Source organism: Leptinotarsa decemlineata, unplaced genomic scaffold, assembly GCF_025532065.1.
Source record: "Leptinotarsa decemlineata unplaced genomic scaffold, Ldec_3_MD MMD2_tig00002082_RagTag_RagTag, whole genome shotgun sequence".
NCBI lineage: Eukaryota > Metazoa > Arthropoda > Insecta > Coleoptera > Chrysomelidae > Leptinotarsa > Leptinotarsa decemlineata.
In genome coordinates, this window is record NW_027412573.1 from 3,119,997 (window position 1) to 3,147,327 (window position 27,331).

At 37.1% G+C, this 27,331-nt stretch overlaps 3 protein-coding genes and 1 long non-coding RNA gene across 10 annotated transcripts in view; 2 read left to right on the top strand and 2 right to left on the bottom strand.

The window, feature by feature from the left end:
* LOC111507030 (protein Skeletor, isoforms B/C) overlaps positions 1-17,322 on the bottom strand; it is a 122,237-nt gene extending 104,915 nt beyond the window's left edge. For 3 of the 7 annotated variants that reach the window (XR_012465780.1, XM_074176826.1, XM_074176820.1), the window contains exons 1-2: positions 17,011-17,322; positions 15,209-15,354 (exon numbers count right to left, since the gene is read on the bottom strand). Coding sequence is in view for 6 of the 7 variants with exons in the window: in XM_074176826.1 (XP_074032927.1) it covers positions 15,209-15,251 (43 nt within the window). In the remaining variant the exon portion in view is untranslated. Of the gene's footprint in view, positions 1-15,208; positions 16,584-17,010 lie in introns of those variants that run through there. The other 4 variants (XM_074176825.1, XM_074176821.1, XM_074176824.1 and 1 more) reach the window with 4 other exon arrangements.
* On the bottom strand, positions 9,913-14,028 carry LOC111513861 (uncharacterized). Its single transcript, XM_023170083.2, has 2 exons — positions 13,652-14,028; positions 9,913-10,379 (listed from the first exon to the last, which is right to left on the bottom strand). The coding sequence occupies exons 1-2, from the start codon at positions 13,892-13,894 to the stop codon at positions 9,987-9,989; spliced, it is 636 nt and encodes a 211-aa protein (XP_023025851.1). The 5' UTR covers positions 13,895-14,028; the 3' UTR covers positions 9,913-9,986.
* LOC141482885 (uncharacterized) lies at positions 13,342-13,994 on the top strand. Its single transcript, XR_012465779.1, has 2 exons — positions 13,342-13,450; positions 13,536-13,994. It is a non-coding gene; the product is annotated as an uncharacterized lncRNA (long non-coding RNA).
* A 5,697-nt stretch (positions 17,323-23,019) lies between the features above and the next one.
* Positions 23,020-27,034, top strand: Bap55 (Brahma associated protein 55kD). The gene is made up of 7 exons (XM_074176828.1): positions 23,020-23,339; positions 23,655-23,788; positions 23,844-24,033; positions 25,138-25,424; positions 25,612-25,765; positions 25,830-25,918; positions 26,709-27,034. The coding sequence occupies exons 1-7, from the start codon at positions 23,135-23,137 to the stop codon at positions 26,922-26,924; spliced, it is 1,275 nt and encodes a 424-aa protein (XP_074032929.1). The 5' UTR covers positions 23,020-23,134; the 3' UTR covers positions 26,925-27,034.
* Positions 27,035-27,331: the final 297 nt, after the last annotated feature.

Genomic DNA, 27,331 nt, shown 5'->3' on the forward strand with positions numbered 1-27,331 from the left:
TTCAAGATGGCGACTGGGCGCCATCTGGGAAAAAAATGGAAAGGGGGGTCTTGTGACACACCTTTTTGAAGATCCTGACAAATGCTTCACAACCCTAGAATATAATGTAAATAACTTCAACTACTACAAAATGGCGGAACTTTTAATAATTTCCTGAATACATTGACATTTAATTACATAATATGAAGTAATAAGCCTGAGGTCAGTTCAAAAGATGCTCCAAATGTTTTCCTTGAACTTCTTGACATATGAACAGCCTATCCGATATTTCATGCCAAACATTTTCGAACACAGTACAAATAGTTATTATTCTCTGTATATCCAATATTGGAGCAGGTTCAGTTTCGTACACCTTTTGATTCAAATAGCCCCATAAAAAAAGTCTCCACATAATAGAAATAGACATCTCACAAACATTCGCGACGGAATAAGTAGACTGTTCAGGATTTACTACCATCTCACCAATCATTTGCACTTGCTATTCTTCCGGAATGGACGGATGACCTGGGGGCTTTTTGTTATACAAGGTGTAACTGAATAAGTGTAAAACATTCAAGGAGGTGATTCCTCATCGAAAAACAGATCTTTCATATAAAGAATTTCATTGTTAAGATATAGTCCCTTAAAGGGGGGTACATAAAATTTGTATAACAATTTTTTTCACAAGCACTAAAAAACCTGACGTTTTGTACTACCAAAAAGACACTTAGCCAGAAATTTATTTGGTATACCCCATGGTTGTAAGGGGTGGAAAACGCAACCCCTAAAATTTATTTCCAATGTAATTTTTTGTCTTGATTATTTGTTTACCATTTAAAAATGTATTTCCGATATCCTGTTTCATTTTAAATAAAAAATGTCTCCTGGGTTTTTTGCCCAAAATAAACCAGTTCGCAGCAAAAAATTATTTCAGGAACAACTACAGAGATACATCGTCATAAATGCGAAAATACGAAATTAATCTATCTAGTAGGTCGCTATTAGCGATAGTGACAATTGAATTGGTATGACGCTGTCAGTTTGCGAATTTTCGAAATTGAATTAATACTAATTGTGTGTTGTTGTTCTGTTCTTAATTTGTTACTTTAATAATTCACTTGTTATTAAAATGGCATACCCAAATGAGGAAATGGCTGATATGCATTACGTTTACGGTCTGTCGTTTACGCTTCTAGAAGATATGCTGAAATATATCCTCAACGGCAGCATCCTTCACATAGAATATCTGCTCGACTTCATCAACGATTACGAGAATATGGTTCATTCGACAAAAGAACGCAGGATTGTGGTCGCCATCGAGAAGTATGAACACCACAGCTTGAGGAAGCAGTACTTAATTTTATCGAAGAACAACCTACTACCAGTACTAGAAAGATTGCTTTCCAGCTAAATGTTGATCATATGACGGTATTTCGAATTTCAAAGGAACAACTCTTATATCCTTACCATCTGCAACAAGTATAGGCACTGTTACCGCAAGACTTTCCGAACCGTCTTGAATTTTGCAATTGGATACTGAAAATGATTAGAAGAAATTGTGACTTTCTGGAGACGATAGAATTCACAGACGAATGTAGTTTTTTTCGGGACAAGATTATTAATTGTCATAATTACCACATATGCGCTGATGAAAACCCTCACGCTATTGTCGAAACTAACCATCAAGAACAGTTTTCTCTCAACGTGTGGGTCGAAGTTATTGACGATGATTGAATTGGGCCTCATTTTCTACCTCCTCGATTAAATGGTGAGGCATACGTTCAATTTTTCCAGTACTGCTGAAGGAAGTTCCTTTAGGCGTCAGAAGGGATATGTTTTTTATGCATGATGGGGTTCCCGCCACTTTTAGTCAAGTAGCACGTCAGCTACAATCAGTGGATAGGTTGAGGAGGACCACAGAACTGGCCCGCTCGATCACCGAATCTCAATCCTCTCGATTTCTCTATTTGGGGCCATTTACAGCATTTGGTTTATCGTACTCCTGTTCCCGATGTAGAGAACTTAAGAAACCGCATCATCGATGCTTGCAGGGTAATAATCAGAGAGACTCCAGGAATATTTGAGCGAATACGTGGCTCAATGCGCCGACGTCTAGTCGCATGCTTAATGTAGGTAAACATATTGAACATTCACTATGATTTCTACGTGTTGTGTGTTTTGTTATTAATAAATTAGTTTTTTTTATTACCCTTTAATCGTTTAATGCTGGTACTAACTACAAAATAACAATAAATCCAGTTCGCATTTATGACGATGTATCTCTGTAGTTGTTCGTAAAATAATTTTTTGCTGTGAACTGGTTTATTTTGGGCAAAAAACCCAGGAGATATTTTTTGTTTAGAAGGAAACAGGCTATCGGAAATAAATTTTTAATGGTAAACAAATGATAAGATAAAAAGTTACATTGGAAATAAATTTTAGGGGTTGCGTTTTCACCCCTTACAACCATGGGGTAAACCAAATAAATTACTGGCTGAGTGTCTTTTTGGTAGTACAAAACGTCAGGTTTATTTCAATATTGTAACTTTTTCAGTGCTTGTGAAAAAAATTGTTATACAAATTTTATGTACCCCCTTTAAGGGGCTGTATCTTAACAAGGGATGCTCCAATAAAGTTTCTTCATGTGAAAGATCCTATTTTTTTTTCGATGAGGAATCACCTCCTTAAATGTTTTACACTCATTCAGTTACACCCTGTATACACTAGCGGTATTTTCTACAGGTAGGACAATTCTGAAAACGTTCAATGAAAATCCTTTCGGTCTCCTGAAAGTTACGCCTCGTACTTGTGAATAAAAATCGCTTCAATTTTTTCTTTCAATACACGAGAATTGACCATTTCAGAGATTGCTGACGTGGTACCTTTCTACAAGTGAAACCGAAAACTAAATGAGAATATTCTAACTGAACAATGATGTTCATTGTCGTACTGACATTTTTTGTCGTTTTTATAAACACAAAATAACTCAACAAACCTCATCGGGTTGTTGGAATTGCCATATATGGCAGATAAAAACAAATATTTCTCGAAATATCAATATTAATGTGTTTGTCTTCAGGAAATTATTGAATGTTCCGCCATTTTGTAGTAGGTGAAGATATTGACTTCATATTCTAGGGTTGTGAAGTATTCGTCGAAAGCTTCAAAATGGTGTGTCACGAGACCCCCCTTTCCATTTAATTTTTTTTTCCCAAATGGCGCCCAGTCGCCATCTTTTTTAGTCTGTTGAATGTTCTAATGTTTATTTTCAGATGAGCTACCTAACTCTTTTTTATTGAAAAACATACAAGTCGTTTGCCATTCAAAGTGATCCATCTGTGGGTCATCTTTAATTTCCCAATGGTATCCTTCAATATGACATTTTTGACATATAATTATATCACTTTCGCCTGTAAAAATGAAACCAGCAGCAGCAAGTTTATCCTTCGGAAAATCAGACGTCCAATTATGGAATGTTTCAAAACTATCTTCATAAGTTTCAACTTTGTTTCTTGTATTATTTGCATGCGTGCTTCGACTTTCATTCTTATCTTATTAATATCAACTGACAGAGTCAAGCAATTATGTTAGCTTCTCGTAATTCTTCAATAATAGAATTTGTTTCGTTTTGGTGACCTGAATGATCTGCAGCTGCTGAGGATAGTAGTAAACGTAATCTGTCGCAAAGTTCATTGGGATCATCCCATCTAATATATATTTACTTTCATAAACATACCTTGTCCCGATATTCCAGTTATTGGAGCTATTAAATTTATTATAAAATTAGCTAGTATGTAAACAAATTACGACCCCAAAGGTCAAATCAATTTCCACTAAACTGACAAATGCGTTACAAAGAATATCATCTGGGCGAGGCGTGGCTCGATTGGTCTTCATCGGACCACTTGTGTTCTTTTGGCAAAACACCCTCAAAAGGATTACCTATTATATTAATGCCCTTTATGCACTTCTTCTTCTCCAACCCATTCTGGTCATTGTCCATCGGAACCAACAGGGTTGTTCAAGAAGTTACGTCATTCCATTGGCTTCTTTCTCAACCCTCAGGATATATTATTAAGGTCCTTTTGACATTTTTTTTTCGTCAACGACAACACCCTTCTGGTCATTGACGATATCCTCTACAAGAACTAACAAGGGTATCCAAGAACTTACCCTGAGAGAGGTATCAGTAATGAACGTTTGAAACTTCTTAGTTTAGAACATCGCAGAAAATGTGCGTCGCTCTTATTTTTATTCAAGTTAGTGAATGAGAGAGTTGACTGTCATAAAATTCTTGAACAAATTAACTTCAATGTACCACGGCCAGCTTGACGATCTCAGTCCATTTTTAGACCACTCAGAGCAAGAACTAACATTATGCTCAATTCCCCAATATATGTTATGTGCACAAATTTCAGTAGCATTTATGCCCATGGTGATTAATTCTTCACTAACCTTCATAACATTATTAGAATTGTTAACATGTACTTGAAGTAGGTAATTAGAATTAGTTTTTCTTTTTTGTTCATTTTATTTTTCGTTTATAGTTAAGTATTGTGAATAAAATTTTACATTGTCCTGTAAATGGGTAAGTGTTAGAAAATAAAGCTATTATTATTATTATTATTCGTCACCCGTTATGGCCTCTTCGAGCAAATCTGGATCGACGTTGATGTCATCCAACAAATCCCGAGCGATGCTTATGCGACGGTTTTTTTGGCCAAAATTCAGCAATTTTGGAACTTAGCTGCCACACGGTTCATGCCCAAAATACCCGAAAAAATTGTATTGCATAAGCCTATCGATATGCTGACATCCTCAGTAACTTCTCTAATAATGAATTAACGACATTTTTGATAATAATAATAATAATATTTATTGATTTCTTTAGGACATCCTAATATACATACATTATTTTAAAAATATATAAATAAATGACATAAATAACAAAAATGATGATATGATAGAAGAAAAAAATAATAATAAAACCATTTTTCAATGATTCTATTGAAATGATGACTATTATTTTTGAACATATTTCTCTTTTGTCACAATGTATTTTAAACCTCATTGTCATACAATGGTACACTATTTGACTTCAAAGTGTATGATCTTTCTGGTGCAATTGAGTCAACAACTGACTCACACTGACTTTTGAATTCTCCATAAAACATATCTAAATCAACACAACTCAACAAAAAGTTACATGATATCAAACTCAAGTTAATCCTGTCCATATTACAATCATTAAGGTTTCTGTATGTTTTTGTGATATTTTGTGCTACATATATATTGCAATTACTCAAATTGACTGTTATTAATAAATGATCAGTTAACTTCGTAACATTGCATGGGGTCATTTTCCTCATTCTGGCCATATTAGTGAAAAATATCCTACAAAAAATTCCCCTGAAACCCCATAACACCAACAAATGCTAATTTAGTATGCCATAAAAGTTAAGTGCCCATTGCAATCTCGTGAATAGTAATATCATACGAGAATTTCAAGCTTGTTTTGCTCCTGAAAGCGCCTATCAAATCACAAAAGAATAATTTTAATTAAGTTTTCCATAAGAGGTGCTCGAGTTGCACAAGACAATCGAAATTAATTTCATTTCATCCCCTCCGCTCGTCATGAATGTTGAAAGCGTCATGAATGGGCTGTCATTTAGTAACTTTAGAGGGGTGATTCTTCAGGCAATTGAAAGTGAACATTTTGTTTTTTAGTTTCATATATTTTATATACGTTTAAACGAATAAAATGACTGAGAACTTGAACAAAATTACCTGTAAAACATGAAACGAAAAGGGTAGCCAACTTAAGAGACTTTAATCTCCTAGTTCTTCATTTGAATTAAAAAAAACATGTCAAGTAATACGTTGTTAGAACCTCCCTCCCGCCCCTGTAACGCATCGTAACAGTTTACAAGACCCCCCTCCCCCCAAATTACGTTACGTAATACTTAAACGACCCCCAGGATGGTGGTTTGGAAGTGCGTGCAGGTATCTAGAGCGTCCGTTCCATGTTTCCAAATCACGAAGGTGTCATCCCACGTTAGAGCGCCCGTACACGAGCCACATTTTGCGGTGGGATCGACCACAGAATTGCAGTCGCTTTCCAGCGAACTCAAGTCGCCCATAGGAAATACTGTACTACACGTACACGGGCGTTCACAAAAGTCAAAACGGGCTTCTGCAGTCAACTTGCTGCTGATCTCCGCCGAGATATCATCGCGACATCCGCCGTACACTAACCACAAACTTGCAGTCGTACCAACCGCGTACACCGTGGTGTACTCTTTCTCATATTGGTCTCACAGCATTCAATTTTTGATGTCAGTTGTCTCAACTGCAAGTGCGGTTTATATGACCGCAAGTCGACCACAAAAATGTGGTTGGGTCAATTGCGAAGTGCAGTCAACGTGACCACAATATTGTGGTTGCCTCAACTGCAAATATGTGGTCCATGTACGGCCGGACTTACGTAGTCACAAGGTCGGTTTCAATTCAAAGGTTATGATTGTTTCCTCTTCAGAACGTTCCATGAAGTAGTTGACAAGTAGACTTGTCATCACCATGCCACCTAGTTGCTTGTAGAAGTTTCCCCTCCATTGAAAGTCACTCCCAGTGAGACATGCTCTGAAGAGTTCGAAGGTATCACTCGGAAACAAGTGGGCTAGCCCCCTCAGAGAGTCTTTCAGTGGGACAAACAAGGACAACATCGAAGCCGACCAGAATGTCTGTCGGCTCCCCGTGGGTTGGGCAACCTATCGGGCGCGTCCCCAGGTGGAGAATAGGGGAACGTTCAGGGGGCTGGAGGCCCTGTCCGGGAAGCCAATGTGGCCTTACGGACGGGGTCGCCGAACTCCTGGTCAGTAGCAGAAATAAGTAAGGTGAGGGGAACTAAAACTCCGCAAAAGCCTTTGCAAAACATACCACCGTGGACCAGCCGAGCCAAGCTAAGGTGTAAGGAATCGTGCCGACAGCTGAATGGCCGCAGGGTGATATACGGTTACGAACGATCCCCTTGGGGAACCGGACGAAACCTCATTGTAATCAGTCTACCTCTAGTATTGCGGGGCTCTGCCAGAGGTGACCAACTCTTCCCTTGCTACTCGTGGGAACACACATGAATGAAACAAACACAAAAACAAAAACCAATCCCGAGACAAAAGTGCTCACCTCCATCTAAGGCAGTGGCTGGGGATGAACAGAAATGTCCATCCTAATCTACCGCTTGAAAAGAGTCTGGACATAGAAGATCACCTCGTGATGTAATACAAAGGCCAAGGCGTAAGCGCATTTGCGGCGCCGAGGCCAAAAGGAGAAAGATAGCGAAGGAGGCAGGAGTGGCAGCAACTATGCGTGCACCCTCCTCCTCCCTCACTCCACCTCCAACAGCGAGGGAACTTCCTGTGGCAGGCGGCAAGAGCTCCGACTTGAATAAAGGCAAGAAACTAGCTCCCCCTGCAGCTCCCTCATTTGTGCTCCCCAACGGGGGGAGCCCCAAGAAGGCTGAAAAAGCCGCGCAACGACATTAATGTCGCTGCAGTTTCCAAAACCTTCACGAAGGCCGCCGTGAGACTCCTCAAAGTTGCCAAAGAGAGTGTGTGTTCGACCAGTCTTGGTCGAATATAAAGTAGCTGTCTCCTAGTGACCTGTCCACCTTCCTGGAAAGGACAGGATGTACGATGACCTAGGAGAACAACTCCTTGGGAGGATGTACAATGGGTCATACGTGATACAGATCTGTCGGCTCAAGAGTTAGGTCCTTAATTTTACCTACGAAGTCTGTCGAATCCTCAACGTAGGAGTTTTTTTCCACATGAGGCTGGGGGAGCGAAGCCAGATGCTTCGCCAGGTGGTGGGTCGACGAGCCTGGGGCACGTACTATTGGTCTCAGTGGCATTTTGGTTTTATGTACCTTCGGAAGAATGTAGAGCCTGGGTGGAACGGCTCCACTGGTTGGAACCAATTAACCCAATCCAGATATGGGTATTAGCACACCAAACTACCCGAGTCAACAGAAATACGCTTTACGCAGCCGTAATATCCGATCAACTGATGACTGGATATTACGGCAAACTTCTGAAGAAGGTAGCTACTTGTGCCAGCGAAACGTCAGAAAGAAATTCCGAAATGGACGGCCTTCAAACCCGAGAAATAGTGACATTGTTAGGAGAATATTTTAGTGAATTAGCAAAAGTGGAGATACTCGACATTCTGATTCTTCGCCCGCGTTTTCGTCAACTCACCTTTGGAAAATCCTACAGACGCGCATCTTCTTTCAATACAATCCACCCGAAACACAATAAACACCCACATCTCAGAAATGCATAGAATCGATCTACTACCACACGAAGCTTTATAAATATAGCATATCAATGAGCTTCTTATATCCTGCAATCCTGCTGTGTGACTGGGTGGATATACCCGAGTAATTCTGTTTGCGATGCGAGGATATCTGCCAATCTCTTCATGTAGATTACGTCCTGGATAGAGGGGTTATGAGCTTTTGTTCGGCGATTGATGTCTTGTACACGGTGTTATCGCAAACAAATAATGTTTTCGTCAGATATTTTCGAGCTCTATATATTCGCGAGCATGTTTGTTAATGTGGAAAAAGGGGGAGAATTTGATGAAGTTTCCAGGAGAGCTGCAAGCTAACTTCAGATTTTCTTCTGTTTATTCAAACAGCTAGGAATATTGACCAGAAAGAACGAATGAACTAGAAATAATTGAACTGAAAGGGGATTTTTCGTATAATTCAATGTTCATGTAAAAGTAGTTGGTTCAAAAAGGTTGCATGATCTACACAACTTTCTTTTTTGAAAGTTTCCCACAATATTTTCGGAAAAGATGAAGAATTGAAAGCAAAAAAGATCTTTCCCAAATAGTAACCAATGATTTATCTTTATATGTCATGCCGTGACCTTCTACAGATAACATTCTCAATATATTAGCAATGAACTTTAGAATTGATGACTGATTCTAGGGCGGAGCTCCATACATGAGAGCAATACTCCAAAAAAGTCTGATCTGAGCTTAATAAATCATCAAAAGTTGCTGAGGTGTGTACAGTTTTCCAGTTCGGAATAGTGTTCCAAGCTTTTGAGAAACAGCCTTTGCAATTCCAGCGATATAATTGTGCCAAGACATATTGGTGTCCAGATCCTCATTGAGATATGCAACCTCCTGCTGCCGGTGAAGATGTACATCCGCAGTCGATATCCTGGAATCCAAATGGAATAGACAAGTGTGCTGTCATCAACAAATCAATAAATTGGGTCTTTTTCCATAAGTCAATAAGTTTCAATAAGATCTAGCCCTAATTCGGGCAGACTGTGATGACCAGGCAACCAGAGTGCACCAAAATGTCACGTGGTGTCCTGTCACCCAGCAGTGAACCAATCAGAGTGTACCAAATTGTCACGTAGCAATCTCAAACTGTCACGTAGCTCGCCAGCTAATTAGAGCGCTCGCTTCTGCATCTCAGAACATCGTGGCGGGAGATTTGAATTTTCTGTGGACGTAAATGATTCAGGCAGACAGACGACCAGGCGTATCCCTCAACGAGACAGACGTTTCAAGGCTGAGGGCAATCTTGTATAGGGCAATGGAATGTATTTGATGTTTATCGGAGATCTAGCCCTAATTCAGACAGACTGTGACGTCATCACACCAGTCAGGTTGCCTCTCAGCTCGCCCAGGCAACCAGAGTGCAACAAATTGTCACGTGGTGTCCTGTCACCAATCGGTGAACCAATCAGAGTGTAGCAAATTGTCACGTAGCAATTTCAAACTGTCACGCAGCTCTTCAGCTAATCAGAGCGCACGCTTCTGCATCTCAGAACATCGTGGCGGGAGATTCAAACACTTTCACCAAACCTTCCAATCTAATAGATGTCACCAACTGTCTAAATAATAAAAACATTCAGGTTACCTTTATATTTCAAACATATTCGAAACAATACAAATTCAACAAATTCTGATCTATTCGCTTAGAACTACTTCTGGGGACAAGGACAGCAACTTACAGGGTCATTCACGACAGCAGGAAAACACTTGTACTTAGCCTTGAAACTTGACCCACTTCCATTTTCTTTGCCATTCCCATTTTTATCCTTCCTAGAACTCAACAGCTTTCTCCCCAGGTGCTTTGCGTTGCAGAACTCGCTAGGACCGCAAGTAGGGGGGTTAGTTAGGCACTCTGGGGAGCCGTGACATCCCGTTCTTTGACAGTCATCCTGCAAACCGTCTCGTTTCTCACAATCGCACCCTGTATAAAGAATGCTAGCGCGAAGCTCGCGGGATTTCGACTGTCTCACTCTATGCACTTCTTTGTCGCTGGTGGAGGTTTCTTCGGGTCTGGAGCTTCTCTGGCATACTTTGTAACAAACCTGGAGGTAAAATGATCAGTATTGGCTATTAATATGTCTAAAAAAATGCAGCCCAAAAACGAACAGGAAGATAAATCTGAGACAAACAGAGAAGAAAATAATGGAGTTACAGAATATTCATGCAGAGTGGAAGAAGATAACCTCTCCAATAACTTCTATAGAAAAAAATCAGTGCAAAAACAGTTAGAGAATTAATCTTGCTATGATGACCATAAATTGACTGGCGTAATTCAGAAGGAAATTTCTAAAGTACCTTTTGAGTTTTTACGGATGTATCCAAAATAAGTACATAATCATTTTTCATTCAAAAGAAGCGATTTATTTTGCTTCAAAAATGGTATTATTATTGAAAGGATCGTGAAAGATCGACTTGTTATATATACAGACAAGTATGAACTGTTAATAGAATACTGTTGTAAATAATGCCCGAAAGGAAATAACGCCGGCGCCACTTGTAACCATAAACCAAACGTGATGTAGCTGAAAGCGTGGGAATATCCAATGTTACCTGCCGCTCGAGAAGAAGCAAGAAACATGCTACCGATGTCGATAGAACTTTAGCGAAATTCTACGATGTTTCATTGCGATATATAAACGCTGGCTGTATGTGTATTCGGACAGTCAAGTACACAGTAAAGTGGACGTAACAGTGCGGTACGCGGAGTGATCTAGTGAGGCGATAGACGTTCAAATAATAGTTGAAATTTTCAGTTGAAGTGTTTGTTGTATATCAAATGAAAAAAAGTTAAGTGTAGTCAATTATTGGTGAACCCGCGGGTAAAACGTAACATTTGGTGTCAGAAGTGGGATAATTGACTGAAAATTTTCTATTGCATGGTGAAAACAAGGAATGTCGATTACGACGAGATGGAAAAGCTTAAGAAATTGTTCTAGGCTTTGCAAGCGAGCTTGGCGGAGAATGAAAAACGCAGAAGAGAGGAAGATGAACGCAAAAGAGAGGAAGATGAACGAAGAAGAGGGGAAGAACAATAAAGCCGAAATGAAGAAGATAAACGACGGAGGGGGGAAGAAAAGTTACGCAGAAATGAAGATCGTGAATTACTACTAGGTATTCAAGGAAAACAGGTAAATATTCAGGATAAACAGGAACAGCAGGAAAAAAGACAATCAGATGTACCTTCTTTTATTGGAAGATTAAAAATCTTCACAAATGAGTAAAGGGGAGGTACAGCAATATATTCCGGAAAAATTTGGAAAAGTATTTCAGGAAACAAAGGGGGGATTGGAAAAAGTAGTCGATGAGGAGCTTAAAGGAGTCGGAAGGTAACTTGAAGGAGTCGACAAAAAGTTAAAAATTTTAGTTGAAGTGTTTGTTGTATTTCAAGTGAAATAAAGTTAAGTTTGATTATTGTCAATTATATATAATTATATAAGTCAATTATTGGTGAACCCACGGGTAGAAACGTAACTGTTCCGTCTTCACCAGATTTTTTTCTCATTTTTCACTCTGTGTATTTGTCTATTGATGATTTTCACTCAATTTGTAAAATTAGTATTCAACGCGAAATTCGGCTGTTTCCTATTCTGATTAAATATATGGAGTGCTCCGCATATCAATATATTTGGTCGGTCGCTGAAACAGCAGCAGAACAACAGGGATTCGATATATAGACTCGCTACAGAAAGCATATCAGGTAATTCGACAACCTACTCAATGAATTAAAAAAGTTGCTGGCCAGCTAGTGTTGTGTGATCCAACGGGTTCTTACGATCATCCTCCTGGAACCAGAAGTCTCTCTACAAGCCGCTACTAGAGCCGACATACACTCAGATGAGAACCACAGCCACGTAATCTCTCTCGCTCCTTTTTTTTGTGTCCCGAACAAAATTCTATTGGGAACTTCCTCAAATCATACAATCCTATGCTTATAATACAGTCCACTGATATAATGAAGCTACAGTAACAATAACAGTAACAATACTATGGAATACGTGGGATAACATTTATATTTTCAGCACGATAATTTCAAGAAGATACCATTCCATTCCCTGTAATGAATCCAAATCAGAATTCAAAATCATAGAAAGCATGTTACCCCAAGGATCAGTCTTCGAACTATTTCTAATATAAATCATGTTAATATATCTCCATAATCATGACTCTTTAATGTTTTCTAACCAATTATTCGTGGGTTTAATAAAACCTCCCAATGAAAGTTGCTGGACCCAAGAAGGTATATTATAATTATGATCTTCTGCTTTTATTTTATAAGTATATTCGCCCAAACCAGGTGGATCATTTCTATGCTTTTTAGCAAAGTGTCCAGCAATATATTCTAAAGAGTCCTCTGTTATTTCTTTAAAGTCAACTGATTGCTTTTGCAAGTTGACATTGCACAAATACGGCCAGGCATTTTAACTAAAAATGACAAGGTTATTCAATGGTGAGACAATTATTGATATTACTTACAAAAATATGAATATTTTCAGTTCAAAAAACAAAAAAAGTTCCATAATGGCAAAAAACAAACCTCAAAACGGAAGAAAATAACAGAGTCTTATATGGCGTCTACTCGTTACACCAGTTTCAATAATGTCCAGGAGCACAAAAAAATACGACTTTCATAATAACAAACTCAATGTTTTAGAAACCTAATTGGTAGGTATAGTTAAATACAAATTTAATCAAAATAAACAAAGACAATGTAATACTGTCCGAAAATAATCCTCAAAAAATGTTAAAATAACACACAGTCTTATGGCAGCTTCTAAAAGTATCACCAGTGTTACGTCACATCTGTTCGGAGCTTGTTCAACGTGGCAATATATGTAAGTGAGCAATCCTGTATATTCATATTCTCACCAACAAACTGAACATGCTCGACGGCTGAAACGAAGGTACCAACTGTCTTGTGTTACTCTGAGGTACCAACATAAAAAACAAAAAAGTCGCTAATCGAGTGTACGTAGCCAGCGAAATTTGATATTCACCTTATTTTTTGAACAGTCCACGTATGTTATTAAAAATGACATTAATCAGTTGAAATTAATGATAATATCAGCGAAGTATCAGCGAATATATCTAGTATTTTATCATGTTGTAACTGAAGGTACTGTTTTGAGCCCCCTTTCATTCAATATAGCTTAACCATTCGTTAGATTCAAACTGTGAGAAAGAAATTCATTCGTTTGCAGATGACACGTTGATTCCACGCACTTCATCAAACTGGGATATATCAAAAGAATTAGCAGAGAAGCTATAAAGGCGACAAATTAACTGTACCAGAAGCCATACAAAAATTGAAACTCACCATAACCTCTGGTGGATTAGGAACAGACGCGGGTTTTGTTTGTTCTTTCGATACATTGTTGCCATCGTTTTGCCACGGGCACGGCACACGAGGCAGATCGCAAATGGGAATACAGCACGGAACACAAATCGGTTTGGCGGAAACTGTTAGTTTTTTCTCGACTTCGTCGAAAATATTTTTCAAGTCGTTCAGGAGTTTGGTTTTACCTTCGCTTTCTTCTTTGGGCGGGCACACGAAGACCATTTTGGGTATTGGACACTGAGAATTTAGATATGGGATTCACGGTGGATTTTGACTAAAAATTTGGGGAGAGTTACACTGAAATTTAGATGAGGCGTCAAAATTGTTATTTTTGGCAGGTGTCACTGGATTTTGTTATTTCCACAGGAAGTTAGTTTTTTATTAAACAAGGTGAAAAATTCGAAGGCAAAGGTAATTTTGAAATGTTATCAAGAAGCGTACTTCTTAAACATTGAAATATTATGTATTTAAAATAAATTCAAAATCTTTTTTATCAATAGTAATAACTTTCCATGGTATTGTTCTGAAAGGATCTTGGAAATACAATCTATTATTGAAAAAAAGTATTTTTGTAGGAGAAATCGGGGTTTTTCCTGAGGATGCTCATTCACATACATCAACAGCAATCTAACAACCACCAACTCAACAAATATCTATTCAATAAACGACATCTTTTATAACTAATGTAATTATTTATGTTCCAGGACTATATGTTTGAAATGTGTTTATCCGTTAACCAGTTGTCACCCTCTTATGAACGATAAGCCTCAGAAGTCTAATTTTGTACTAGTTTAGGATTAATGAGGTCTCATCTTAGGTATAATGTTAGAACTTCTTACAAAACAAAAATTTCACTGAGATCCATACTCACCACACCGAAAAAAAACATTAAAAGTACATTCATAACAGCATATTCTTGTGATAAAGTTTATATTGTTGAAACTCCGAGGTCATTGTAAGAATAAATATTGAAAATATTGACTATTATAATGAAATGTGTTAGTGTAACCGAAATATCTTTGTGAAGTTTCAAATAAACTGCTCAACAGGTGAGGTTAATTTAATATTGCAAAAATGTCAATGTCGCTATTCAAAACGGAATATTAATTCAAAAATTCACTATCATTCGTCTGGATTATAAATGGTGTTCCTCTGTATCGAAGCTATTTTCAAATATCTCGTGGTAAATAGCTTTCACACAGATATATGTACTGTTATTTCGCAGTTTGCAACAACTCCTGGACTGCTACCGTATACCTTGTTCCTTATACTCTAAATAGTACTTTACTTTATTTTAAATTCATTCCACTGAGTACTCAGTTGTTTTCAATATAATCATTGGTTACCTACTTTCTCATACTTCAACAACAGGCATTGAAAATCCGGAGCTAAATATAGACGTTCCACATTGTTTTCATCATTTTTCCACAATCGACCTCACACATTACGTCCTCGTTTCCCAATCCGAATTCCCATTACTTTTTTCTATATGGCCGTGTCCTAGTTCCACTCTACTTTCATCCTCTGTGTACTTACCCAAGCAAATCAATGACGACAAAAATCCGATAACGTTCAACATGATGGTACACTTTGATGGTCGTATGATGGTATACAGAGGCCGATTACGGGTGTCCCGAAAAAAAACTATTATGATTTAGATATTTTCATACGGTTATGGAACACTTGCATGGGAAGAAATGATTATTTAGTTTCGGAATTGAGATTGAAGCAACATTTTTGCATCATTCAAATATGTGGAATTTTTGAATTGAAGACACGGTTTGATACTAATGCCAACTTCAATAATATTGAGGAGGTTATTCGTTATTTCAAATCACTGTAGACTCTACGTTTACCGAAAGTTTATTAGGCATTGTTGACGCATTGATTATTAGATTTTTGAAAGACGTTTTTTAGATGTAGTTCATTTTGTCATTTTTGGATGACTGTGAAATTCACGTTGGTGTAATGAACAGCATCCGGTCGTAACAAATAATTAACTTAGTTAATACCAGAGGTATTGAAAGTAAATGATTTTAGACCTCTCTCAGTTATTTTTTTTTCAATTAATACGTCAATCAGCATGGAGACATCACCAATTGATTATAATAAAAATCGAAACAGCCCATTGAAATGGAGATAACATATTTCAAGCAGAATTAGTTCCTTAAATAAAAAAAACATGTCGATTTTTTGGGAGAGAAAGATTTTGGCTTTCTACGTCTTCATCTTCATACAATAAAATGTGGGGATCTTCCGAAGAAATTAGCAATCAATTAAAAAAAAATAAGTCTATACAAAGATCATGCAGATTGACACTGAAGAGACAATAAGGCAAATGTCTTGTTCCGAAACATCAGATGTCCGTCATTGAGGATAACAATGTTTCCTGTAAGTGAAATTTTGACTATATCATATACTATATTGTGTAGCAATCCTGTGAATGATATCTTATTCGATTCCATAACGAATATTTGGAATTCAAACTGAGTAGAAAAAAGTGTTTTCCATTAACCAGCTGTTGCACCCCTACGAACGACAACCCTCAGAAGTCTAAACTTGTGCGAGCTAAGGACTAACGAGGTCTTACCTTTTAACGTGTGAGTGCTAACACAGTATGATCTACACATTTCTGTATACAGTTGGTTTTTTGAAATTGATTGTTTTCTTTTTTCTTTGTAAGATTTCCACATTTCATCACTTGAAAACAAAAAACTATCTCAAACTGCATCAAATATAAGGTTCACAAGATATTTCAAAATAATTGAATGGATAGGTTATTCGAAGAGAGACATTTTCTGTGGTGTACATCAGGGTCCTATCCTTGACCTGTCTTGTCACGTATTTGTTTACACTCACTCAAGCAGAATCCAAAAATTATATCAAAACCATTCGCAAACAATACTAGATTTGTTTGTCAAACAAATAAATTTTGAGGAATATGTTTTCAATAAATCAATACCTGAAAAAACAGTTTTCTTCAAATTAAATAAAAAATATTTCGAGTAACTGGATTCTGACATAATATTCAAGTTATTACTTAAAAAAGAACAATGATTCAATAGCTTCTGATAACAAATCTTTCAACTGGTAGAATTGAGGTCAAAAACGATTTTGTGTCCCTCAAGGATAGTTAATTCTCCATTTTGAATGGCTGATACCAACAGAAATAGCTTTAAATAACATATTTCCCCAAATCTCTAAGCTCTGAGCTTCATCCCCAAATCTACAAAAAATTTCGCCGAAAACGATCCCAAAAAAATCTGCTGCTATTCCTGCGCGCATCCTCGTTCCCATGCAAGCGATCCTCACTGTCGGAACACCCAGTAGAACCTCACCTACTTTCACATCCGCGCACTACGGGTCACTAACAACGAAAAACAATGAAAAAACAATCGACACTGGATCATTTCATGTCGCACGGCTACCTGCGATCAGGTGAGCCTCGTAGCAGGACTTTGCAGGACGCAGCAAAGTCTGCAGCTGTTCTTCTTCTGGCCGGGTGCTGGCGGCGGCCGGAAAAGGGGCGGGAGAAACGCTCTCCGGAGGCGGCCTCTCCATGCGCCCGCCCACCGTCCTGCTACACTTGCAGGAATTCCGTAGGTCTGCCGGAATGCTCGGCAGCCGATAAAGGGAAATTGTCTATGAATGTGTATGGCTGATCTGATAGCAGACGCGAAATTGTTAGTTTTCCGTAATGTGAAGATATTTTCCTGCGGAGCAGGATTTTTATTAGGTGACGATTGTTGTGTTGACGTTGTGTATAGACCAGTTAGGAGAGGAAACTTTTTATTAACACTCAAAGGGGTCGGGATCTTTTATTTTGCCTTTATAGATTGTTGAAATAAATAGAATTTTAATAAATTCGAATTTCATAAACACTGCAGCAAATAAAAGGCCTTTGACCGTGTTTGGTATGAGGGTTTGCTGGCCAAACTTCGAGTCTATGGCTTTTGTTGGATAATTTCTGTGTATGGCTCTACAGCAGCGGCGGCTCGTCAGAGGAGGCAAGGGAGGCTTAGCCTCCCCATAAAATATGAGGCTATTCATCGCAATAAATTAAAAGATATTGACAAATAATTATGATTATTTTTTTCTAAAAATGGTTGGGTATCATTACTTTACCATTAATTTTCAATATAAATACATAATATGCCCGAAAAAACACTATCACTCACTACGTAGTACGTACCACACTGTATCCTGCATCAACAAACCTCAAACGCACCGCTCATGAACGAGTAACGAATAAACCATCAATTCGAAATAATAAATGCCATACGTTGCAAGGGAGCCCAGCCTCCGACCGTTTTAAAAAACACAAGCTTCGCGAGGCCGATCCAACCAGCGACATGCGTCCCGATTTGTTCTTTTAGTTGTACTTCTAGAAGGGTCACAGTAACCAAGTTCAATTCAATGCCACAAAAACCAAGAAGATAAATGTCTCCAAACAGGATATAATAATGTCAAATCAGACAATTCCGCTTTCTGCTTCGATAAGTTTGTTGAGGGTTGAACTCGACATCAATATGTCTTGGCACAATCATGTCGCTGGAATTGCAAAGGCTGCTTCTCAAAAGCTTGTAACACTGTTCCGAACCAGAAAACTGTACATACCTCAGCAACTTTTAATGCTTTATGAACCTGAAATCAGACCTTCTTTGAGTATTGTTCTCATGTATGGAGCTCTGCCCCCAAACATACTGTTGCTGGATTCCATCCAGAAAAGACCCATCCGCCTGATTGGAGACGCGAACATCACGTGGAACGTTGACAGCCTGGAACATCGAAAAAAGGTTGGAGATTCGTCTCTCTTTTATAGATACTTTTACGGAAGGTGTTAAATTGGCTTGGCACATTTGATTCCAGCAGCCACAGTCCGTCGCGGTACGCGACGTAACAATCATCCAGTTAAACTGCGGTCAAAAAATCAACAAAATACTGTCAAATGAAAAGAACACACATAAAACAATGATGGTAACTGAATTCATAAATAATGAACCCAGAAAAATATACTTCAAAATCACAAAATCGCCTACGTAAGTAATCTGCTAGAAAGACTAGCCAACATCTTTGAAAACGGAAACACACAAATAGCTTTCAAAAATGTAAATACTCTCCCGAAAGTATTTTCCAAGCTCTGAACCTTCACTCCATTGGAATGGCAATCCCAAGGATAAAAAAAATATCCAATTATATTATGGCGATATTAGGAAATCAAACAAACGATTCTTTATTGGCTAATGTAATATCGTATATATAACATGGGATATAATATGTACCTGTATAATATGATCTCGACCGAAAAAATGTACTAATGATGCTTTATTGTCACTTCTGTACGAAGTTTATAATATAACAATATCAACAAACGTCATTCACCTGTAGCAGTGTTTTGTGATTTGTCCAAAGTATTTGGACAGTGTGAATCTCAGAGTAATAATAAAACATAGAGATGCCATGCCTATACCAATACAATACATGTATTTTGAAACGGGTATCGTACTCTTCTTTTCTGTACAACTTATGGGCTAGGGGTGTGGCGGGTAATGAGGGGTTATGGAGAGTTTGTTTACATTTGAAATAAGTTGGACCATAAAACAGTGGCGGTTGGTTTAGTTGATAATCGGAGGGATATTATATATTTATAAAATAAATCATTTCAGGTGAAAATGTATTCTGTTTAAATAGTTCCTACAGGAAATCTGATTTTCATTAATAATTATGGAAATGAGGCCAGTTTTTCTACCACCCACTAGATTTTTATTCATGAATGGCTTTATAATAAAGTGCGTGGTTTACTGGGTTAAAATTAAATTATTTCAAATGAACTGATTAATAACAATGATAAATGTTAATTTCAACAGGAACTATTTGAACAGAATACATTTTCACCTGAAATGATTTATTTTATAAATATATAATATTCCTCCGATTATCAACTAAACCAACCGCCACTGTTTTATGTTTCAACTTACTTCCCATAAACAAACAAAGTTATGCTATCTTCAATGTAAGGATGGAAAAGGCCTCTCTATTGTCTTTTGTTACTCTGAGGTGTGAGTCATGAAATACTGCTTAGAAATTTGTTTCATTAAGACATTGACGGAATATGTCATAAGTAGTTTGAGTCATATCTTTCCAGTAGAAGCCTAATCATTGAAACTTCAACTTCATTATCAGCTGTCGATAGTATGAACAGTAGAGGTCCTCAGGGGTCTATCCAGATCCTATCATCGTCCTTCAGTATATAAATGATCTGACATCTTTGACATCTCAGAATAAAGAAAGCCATGTTGCAGATGGCACTACTTTACTGAGGCACAATAAAAATACCTCAAACCTCCACAGAATTGAATCTTTGATTATTAGGAGTATCACTAATCTTCCAATATCTCTCAATGAAAGTGTTCTCTGAAGAAGACTCAACAATAGGTATCAATCCTGAGTTAATATTGAAGTCAAACCGAATGAAAAGTTACATTTGCTACTACATCAACTCACAATTCAAACAATTGTGGATTTGCCTTTTACATGGAGAACTTATATGTTTTTGTTGCATGTAGACATCTGCTTTTATTATTTTATCATAAATATACATATTTACACATATATATATATATATATATATATATATATATATATATATATATACATAGTGAATGCATGTATACATGTTTATTGAATTATTTATACAAGCTTTGTCAATAATATTCCTTCTTCTGACAATGAAGTCTATTCATCAGTATTCAAATCATTTTTTGGCAATAACCCAAATGATCTAAGGTAGCTTCCATCTCAAAATTTCACATTTTCATTGTGATTATTAATGTACCATTTCAGGTTAGATTTCGGGTTAAATTAAAACTGTTTTGACTTATCTTTGATTCACTCTCAACCAGTTCATCAATGAAAATTACCTCTTCACCTTGTACAGCCTTGTTTTCACCTTTAAAGACTTCAACTTCTGAGATAAGACAATTCAATATTTTATAAAGCCGTTAGTTTTGTTATTACACCCTGTTTTGAATGATATAGAAAATACAAGAAATGTATTTAATCCTTTCCATAAAACGCCAGTCGCAATTAGATTTTAAAGTATGAAATCGTTGACCACATCATTTTTCTACAAACATATTAAAGTTTAAAAAAAAACAGTTTTCTTCTTAAGTTCCACCCTGTAGCTATTGTACACATCTATTACGGTGATGTTTTAATGCACACCCGATTACAGAAGATTACTAAACGATAGGGTTGTCCCCCATTTTAATAGACTAATGCCTCGATGATATCACAATGCTTTTAAACGGGGTGTAAATTTACTTGCTGTCTGTGAATCACGTCGTGTTTTAGCTGGTTAAATGATCGATGAATGTCAGGAATGTGTCTTGAGGGTCTCTACTGAAAGATTTGATTGACGAGGTCACACTTCCTTCAAGAACAAAGTGCGTTTGTTTCGTTTCTGGAGCTTTTTTTAACTTTTAACGATTTAAGTTGGGCTCGATTATATTGATTTGATAAACAGCTATCTTTGTCGCTTACTTCTGAAATATATTGTGGGGTGTAACCAAGAAGCTAAGTCAGTCGAACATTTTCTGTGAAAGTATTTATAATCTCGTTTTTACGAGTTCCATCCATCGTTATAACCAGCTAAACCATCGTCCATTCTATGTAGTTTAACTCTTGTCGTAACGTTTGATGTTTGTGTCTTAATTTTTTTCAGGACTTCTGCGCATCCATAATTATCCGCCACGAGTGGATTTTTCTGCGTTTCATACACTGCTCAACAAGTGAATAATAGATATAAACTGTTCAACAGTAAAACAAATTCAATGGGAAATTAAATGGGTGTTTGGTAGTAATTTAGGATATCATGAAACGCTTTGAATTTTTCATTCAAATTGTTCCACTTTTTTACTCGCTCCTTGTCTGTTTGGTTCAAATTTTGCAACCGATTTTGAAATACGTTACCGAGGAGCTAAAGGGTCTTCAACTTCAATCATAGCTTAGAACTGGATAAAATGCAATATTTTTGCATACTGTATAAATAATATAAAACGAATAAAGTAGAACAAAGTTTGAAAAGCGCGACAGAGAGTTTCAAATGAATGAAAAGAATTAGTTTGCTTGTCCAACCCAGCCAATCCTGTTGAGATGCAACAACATCTAAACATACATGTATGCAGGTGATTATTCTCAACTAAATAAAGATCAATACTTATTTCATTTTTACAAGTAAGTACCACTGCAAACGTGTTCTCCTTGAAGAGCATTGCAAAAATAAATGCCATATTTGCCTGAAGGTGGTACCCTGCCTGTATCGAAACAAAATTCTGCTAGTTGGGTTTATCTAAGCTTGGTGCCAATGTATGAATATAATAGCGATTAAAATATTGATGATAACAATATACCATACCATTAATCAATAAAATACTTCTTAGAAAATTGGGATGAGTGTAAAAGAGTCAGAACTCTTCTGTAACGATTTGTAACTATTGTATTGCACTAGAAATGATATATGAACTGTTATCAGTTTTCTCAACAGCAGCTGTCGCTACTCTCCTTACTGCATCTATCTCACGTTTGTCATTCTAAATATTACTAGTATTTTTAAAGTTATTGCGCTGGGCTGGGCGAGTTTTTAGGTTTTTTGCATTCCTTGGTCAGGTGCCGTCCGGCACATCTGACGCAGGCTGGAACTGCTTTACAGTTGCGTTGCGTGTGACCGAACTTTTGGCATCTGTAACATTGCCCTGCTCGGTTTCTCGGCTTCTGTGTTTCGGCGCTTACACGCACGTTTTGAATTTCGGTGATATATTTTGTTTTGGCTCCTTGGAACTAAAACAAGCACGAACGATATCGGTACCTTGTTAGCTTTACTTAGGCGGGCTAAGGAAAGGATCTCAAATCCTTTGCCCTGGAGTTCGGTCTTGATGTTGTCACACTCTATGGACTCCGGGACTCCACGAAAAACTACTCTGAGTGGTTTTTCGCTTTTCATTGCATAGGTGTGGTAGGGTATTTTCTCTTGATCTAGGATCCGAGTAATTCTCTTATAATCATCTGTATTTTTAAGATGGATTTTAATTCCATCTGTTGTGTTCACCGCCCGCAATATGGAGATGTTTTGCGCAGCAATCGTGTTAAAAGCTTTCCACTGTTCTTTACATGAAAACGTTGCCGATTATTTATAAAGGCAATTCGCGGCGCATCCCAAAACTATCTGCTACGATTCGATCATGCGCACTGTGGTTTATTACCGAAAAGTGGGGATAGTCGGACTACTGGCTCTTTTGCTGGGAATGTTGACGATTGGCAACCTGGCAACACTTTTCAAATTATACCCGGTTATTTGTCAAATGTCAAGGAGTTAACCAAACAAAAACTGTTTTGTTTTTTGTTGTGTTTATACTAGAAAAAACCTGAGTCTTTTTTAGCTTGTTGAAAAAGAAAAGTTACATCATGTCAGGGGGAGGAATGCTTTACGGGGGAGATGAAATTGGTGCTTTGGTGTTCGACCCCGGACATCATTCTTTGCGAGTGGGCTATGCCCAAGAAGACACTCCAAAAGCCGAAATCCCAGCAGTCGTTGGAGTTGCCCCTGATAGCTTAAAATTGGAGCCCGAAGTTAAACCCGATGACAGTAATGTTTCTTCGAACAGTGCTTGTGAGTATTCTTTGAAAATGTCGACTCTTGCCCACCTTTGTATTTTGGTTTACTACAAACAACTGTGCCTCAGTGCACTGCATAAATATCTGATGTATTTTCTAAGAAAAACAGTTTCTGCATAACATTCTAAACATCTGACAATCCTACACGAAAGTTTGCAATTGATTGCCTATTTCCTTGTCTAATACCACGAGGGATATTGACTCACATCTGTGAAACATTTGTCTAAGTTTCCTTACCACCCTAATAATGTCCCAATTTAACAATCTAAAAACAATAACAGTTAATTTAATCACTTATATCAACTTCTAGCGCTCAAGTATTACATTGATACGACATATTTACACACACCAAAACCTAGTATGGAGCTTCACAGTTACATGAAAGACGGAATGATCGAAAATTGGGACATGTTCGAAAAAATATTGGACTATTCCTATGAAAAAGTAAATGTTCCAAACTAATTACATTCCACTTTGAATATTGAAATTTTTCTTGTAGATTATTCAGTCAGAATCTCAATTCCACCCTGTCCTGTTCTCGGAATCTCCTTGGAACCAGCGCCAGAAAAGGGAAAAGTTGACAGAATTATTGTTTGAAAAATACAAAGTACCTGCATTCTTCTTGGTTAAAAACGCAGCTTTGGCAGCATTTGCTAATGGAAGAGCTACTGCATTAGTTATTGATAGTGGTGAGTTGAAAAACTAATGAAATTTTGTTTGCAATTTTTTGCGTCTTCACAATGTGAATATATCGAATATTGTATGTATTGGAAAAAAAATGACTTCTTACCTACTTCTCTATTTTTATATTGAAAATCTGCTGTTTCATTCATTCAATTAAGAATTAAATTTATTTATTTATTTATTTATTTATTCATTTGCCACTGAGGTACAGTATGTACATATGGTATGTCAATAACTTAAAATTAATATATATATATATAGAACATAATAACAGTGTGATACGAATAAAATAGGTAGGTATTTCATTTATCATATATGTGTATATGCATATATACACACATACACACACCCACATATATAAACATACACACATACATACACATATATAGACAAGACACGTATATAAATTCCTTAGTAAAAATATGGAACAGGCGTCGAAGATAACACCAAATAATAGTAAGAGGAAAAAAAAATTAGTAAAATCATTGCTCAACAGAAATCATCTTCCAGGAACACATCACAACTATAGTAACATTTTTGCAGCAGCAATTGCTTTACTCTACCATGAAACACTTTATCAGAGGTAATTTGTTTGATCTGCTCTGGTAATTTATTATACAGATTTATGGCATTATACAAAGGGGACTTTTTATATTTCGTTGACTTATGACTTGGAATACGCAAAACATCACCATGACGTGTGTTGTAACTGTGCACCGTTGCGTTTGTTTCTAGTTCATGGATGTTAGATCTAGCAAATCCTATACATTTAAGAATGTATATGGAGGGAGCCGGTAATAATTTTTCCCTAACGAATACTGGTTTACAGCTGTCTCGGTGTTCAATGCTGAAAATTAGTCTAACAATGCGCTTTTGTGCTACGAATACTCTGATGAATTCATTACTGCAACCCCATGCTATGATATTGAGGGATATATGTGAATATGCCATAGCAAAATAGATTTCTAGTAGACCTGCTGTGTCCATGAATACCTTCGCAAATTGAGGTGTCTTCATTGTCTTCATCAAACTTCTATAAGGAATGAATTTCAATCTTGAGAACCTACAATGTTGTTCATCACATTTATATTTTATTTTAATATCAACAGGAGCTACACATACTTCAGCCGTACCTGTCCTCGATGGTTACGTCATTTCAAATGCAGTTGTCAAATCGCCCTTGGGTGGAGATTACCTCATCCTCAGAGCGAAAGAACTGCTAGAAGGTATGGGAATCGAATTGACGCCTGCTGCTATGATCGCTGCCAAAGAAGCAGTCAGGGATAAAGAGAAACCAAAATGTACCAAAAAGAAGTTCTCTTTCCAACCGACCAACTCATGGATGAATTACATGGTGAAAAAAACTGTTCAGGACTTCCAACAGACTGTTCTGCAGGTAAATAAGGCAGTTGACTTCGCAGTGTTCACACAGACGAGTTTTCACAAGCATACAAGTTTGACCAACGTAACTATTTATCACAACTGTATATTATAATAATTAGGCCAGTCTCTTGCTTCTGATTTCATTAATAATCGCAATATATACTGTCTAACATTACAAAAGTTAACCTCTCTTGTATTAGGTTTCTGAATATCCTTTCGACGAAAAGGCTGCGGCTACAATTCCTACCGTCCATTATGAATTCCCATCTGGTTACCACCAAGATTTTGGATCTGAACGGTTCAAGCTAGCCGAGGGCCTGTTTGATCACCCCATGTTAGGAGCAGGCTACATAAGTACGATTTTTCATTAGCCAAGTAATTTTAATCAAAAGGGCAAGATAAAGTATGTTTTTTTCAGCTGCTACAAGTGCCGGTATGTGTGATGTCGATATTAGACCTGCCCTGTACAGTTCGGTGGTGTTGACAGGCGGAAATTCGTTAGTACAGGTAAGAAATATGTTCCTGTTGGGCCAAATAACAATAATCGTTGGAATCCAGAAATGTCTGTCGATTAAAATCATCTGCAATGGACGAGTTTCTTTAAGGATTGATATGAAGCTCTGTTTTATATTTTTTGTAGTTGGCTATCATGATTTCTGTCGAAACTGTCAATGTCATTTGTCACAGTAATTCATAAATGAAATCGTACACTTTTATTCGAATACAACAAACAAAGATGAAAACTGCAATCATGATTGCAGCAAAAAATAAAAAATCAGGCCATCACTTTCATCTTCAACGAATATTGCTACAGATATTATTACTAATACTTTTCTTATCAGCAAATAATCAATTTTAATTCAATTAATGAAAATTCCTTAGAAAAAAAACGTACGAAAACCCCCAAAAGTTGAGCGTTATACGAACTGATGATTTATAAGGTCTTACTTTTTGCGATGCGATTCTGAGCAGTGATCACCCATTGTCTCAAAAATGAATAGTTGAAATTTATCGGTGCATTTAGTTGACAGAGACTTCATTATTACCTAATCATTTAGACGATTTTTAGGAATAAACTCCAAAATTTTGAAATCTTCTGAATTTTCTGGTGGTTCATTATTCCAACGAAAGCCGAAAAATATAAGTTGAAAATTTAATAGTAAGGATAATCTGTAGTTTCGACTTTTCAATTAGTATATTTACCACAATGAGTTTCACCAAAAACGAGTTGTTCATCATCAAAACACAAAAATATTTTGTTCTAATCAGTTTTTTCATCTCGTCTTTGTTGTTTTAGGGTTTCAGCGAGAGGTTAAGCAAAGATCTTTCATCCCGTACGCCGGGATCGATGCGGCTCAAAATGATTGCAGCCAATGGTACAGTAGAGCGAAGGTTCGGAGCTTGGGTCGGGGGATCCATATTGGCCTCAATCGGTACCTTCCAGCAGATGTGGGTGTCTATGCAGGAGTATCAGGAGTGTGGGAAAGCCCAAATAGACCGAAAGTGTCCTTAAAACATTTTTTTATATTGTAATTGTTAATAAACTTTCTATCAATTCCTCTATGATGTAATGATTTTGTGCAGAATATTTTTACATATTGAAAATAAATCTAATGAAGTAGATTTTTATTTGAGTGCTTTCAGAAAGGGTAATACCAGATACCTTCGGGAAATTGAAATTTTGACATACTTCAAATATTTCGTTAGTCCGGTCACAGTTTACTATTCTGTGGTCCGATATCCGGAATTTAGCCACGGCAAACTCAAAATATGTCGCCTAGTATCAACTACTTTATTCATATCTAATTTAGATATGAAAAGATTATTTTGACCCATCAATAATTTCGAATACATTGGATTAAAAGCTAGGCTAATAGACCATATTTCACTTTACAAAAGAGGAGTTATTTGGTGTTGTAT

Bases quoted from the DNA above. Each gene is read 5' to 3' on its own strand.
- Bap55 (XM_074176828.1), top strand. From the start codon at position 23,135: ATGTCAGGGGGAGGAATGCTTTACGGGGGAGATGAAATTGGTGCTTTG. The intron at 23,340-23,654 runs GTGAGTATTCTT...ATCAACTTCTAG, and splicing joins TGTTTCTTCGAACAGTGCTT to CGCTCAAGTATTACATTGAT. The intron at 25,919-26,708 runs GTAAGAAATATG...TTGTTGTTTTAG, and splicing joins GCGGAAATTCGTTAGTACAG to GGTTTCAGCGAGAGGTTAAG.
- LOC111513861 (XM_023170083.2), bottom strand. From the start codon at position 13,894: ATGGTCTTCGTGTGCCCGCCCAAAGAAGAAAGCGAAGGTAAAACCAAA. The intron at 10,380-13,651 runs GTGAGTTTCAAT...TTTTACCTCCAG, and splicing joins CTAATCCACCAGAGGTTATG to GTTTGTTACAAAGTATGCCA.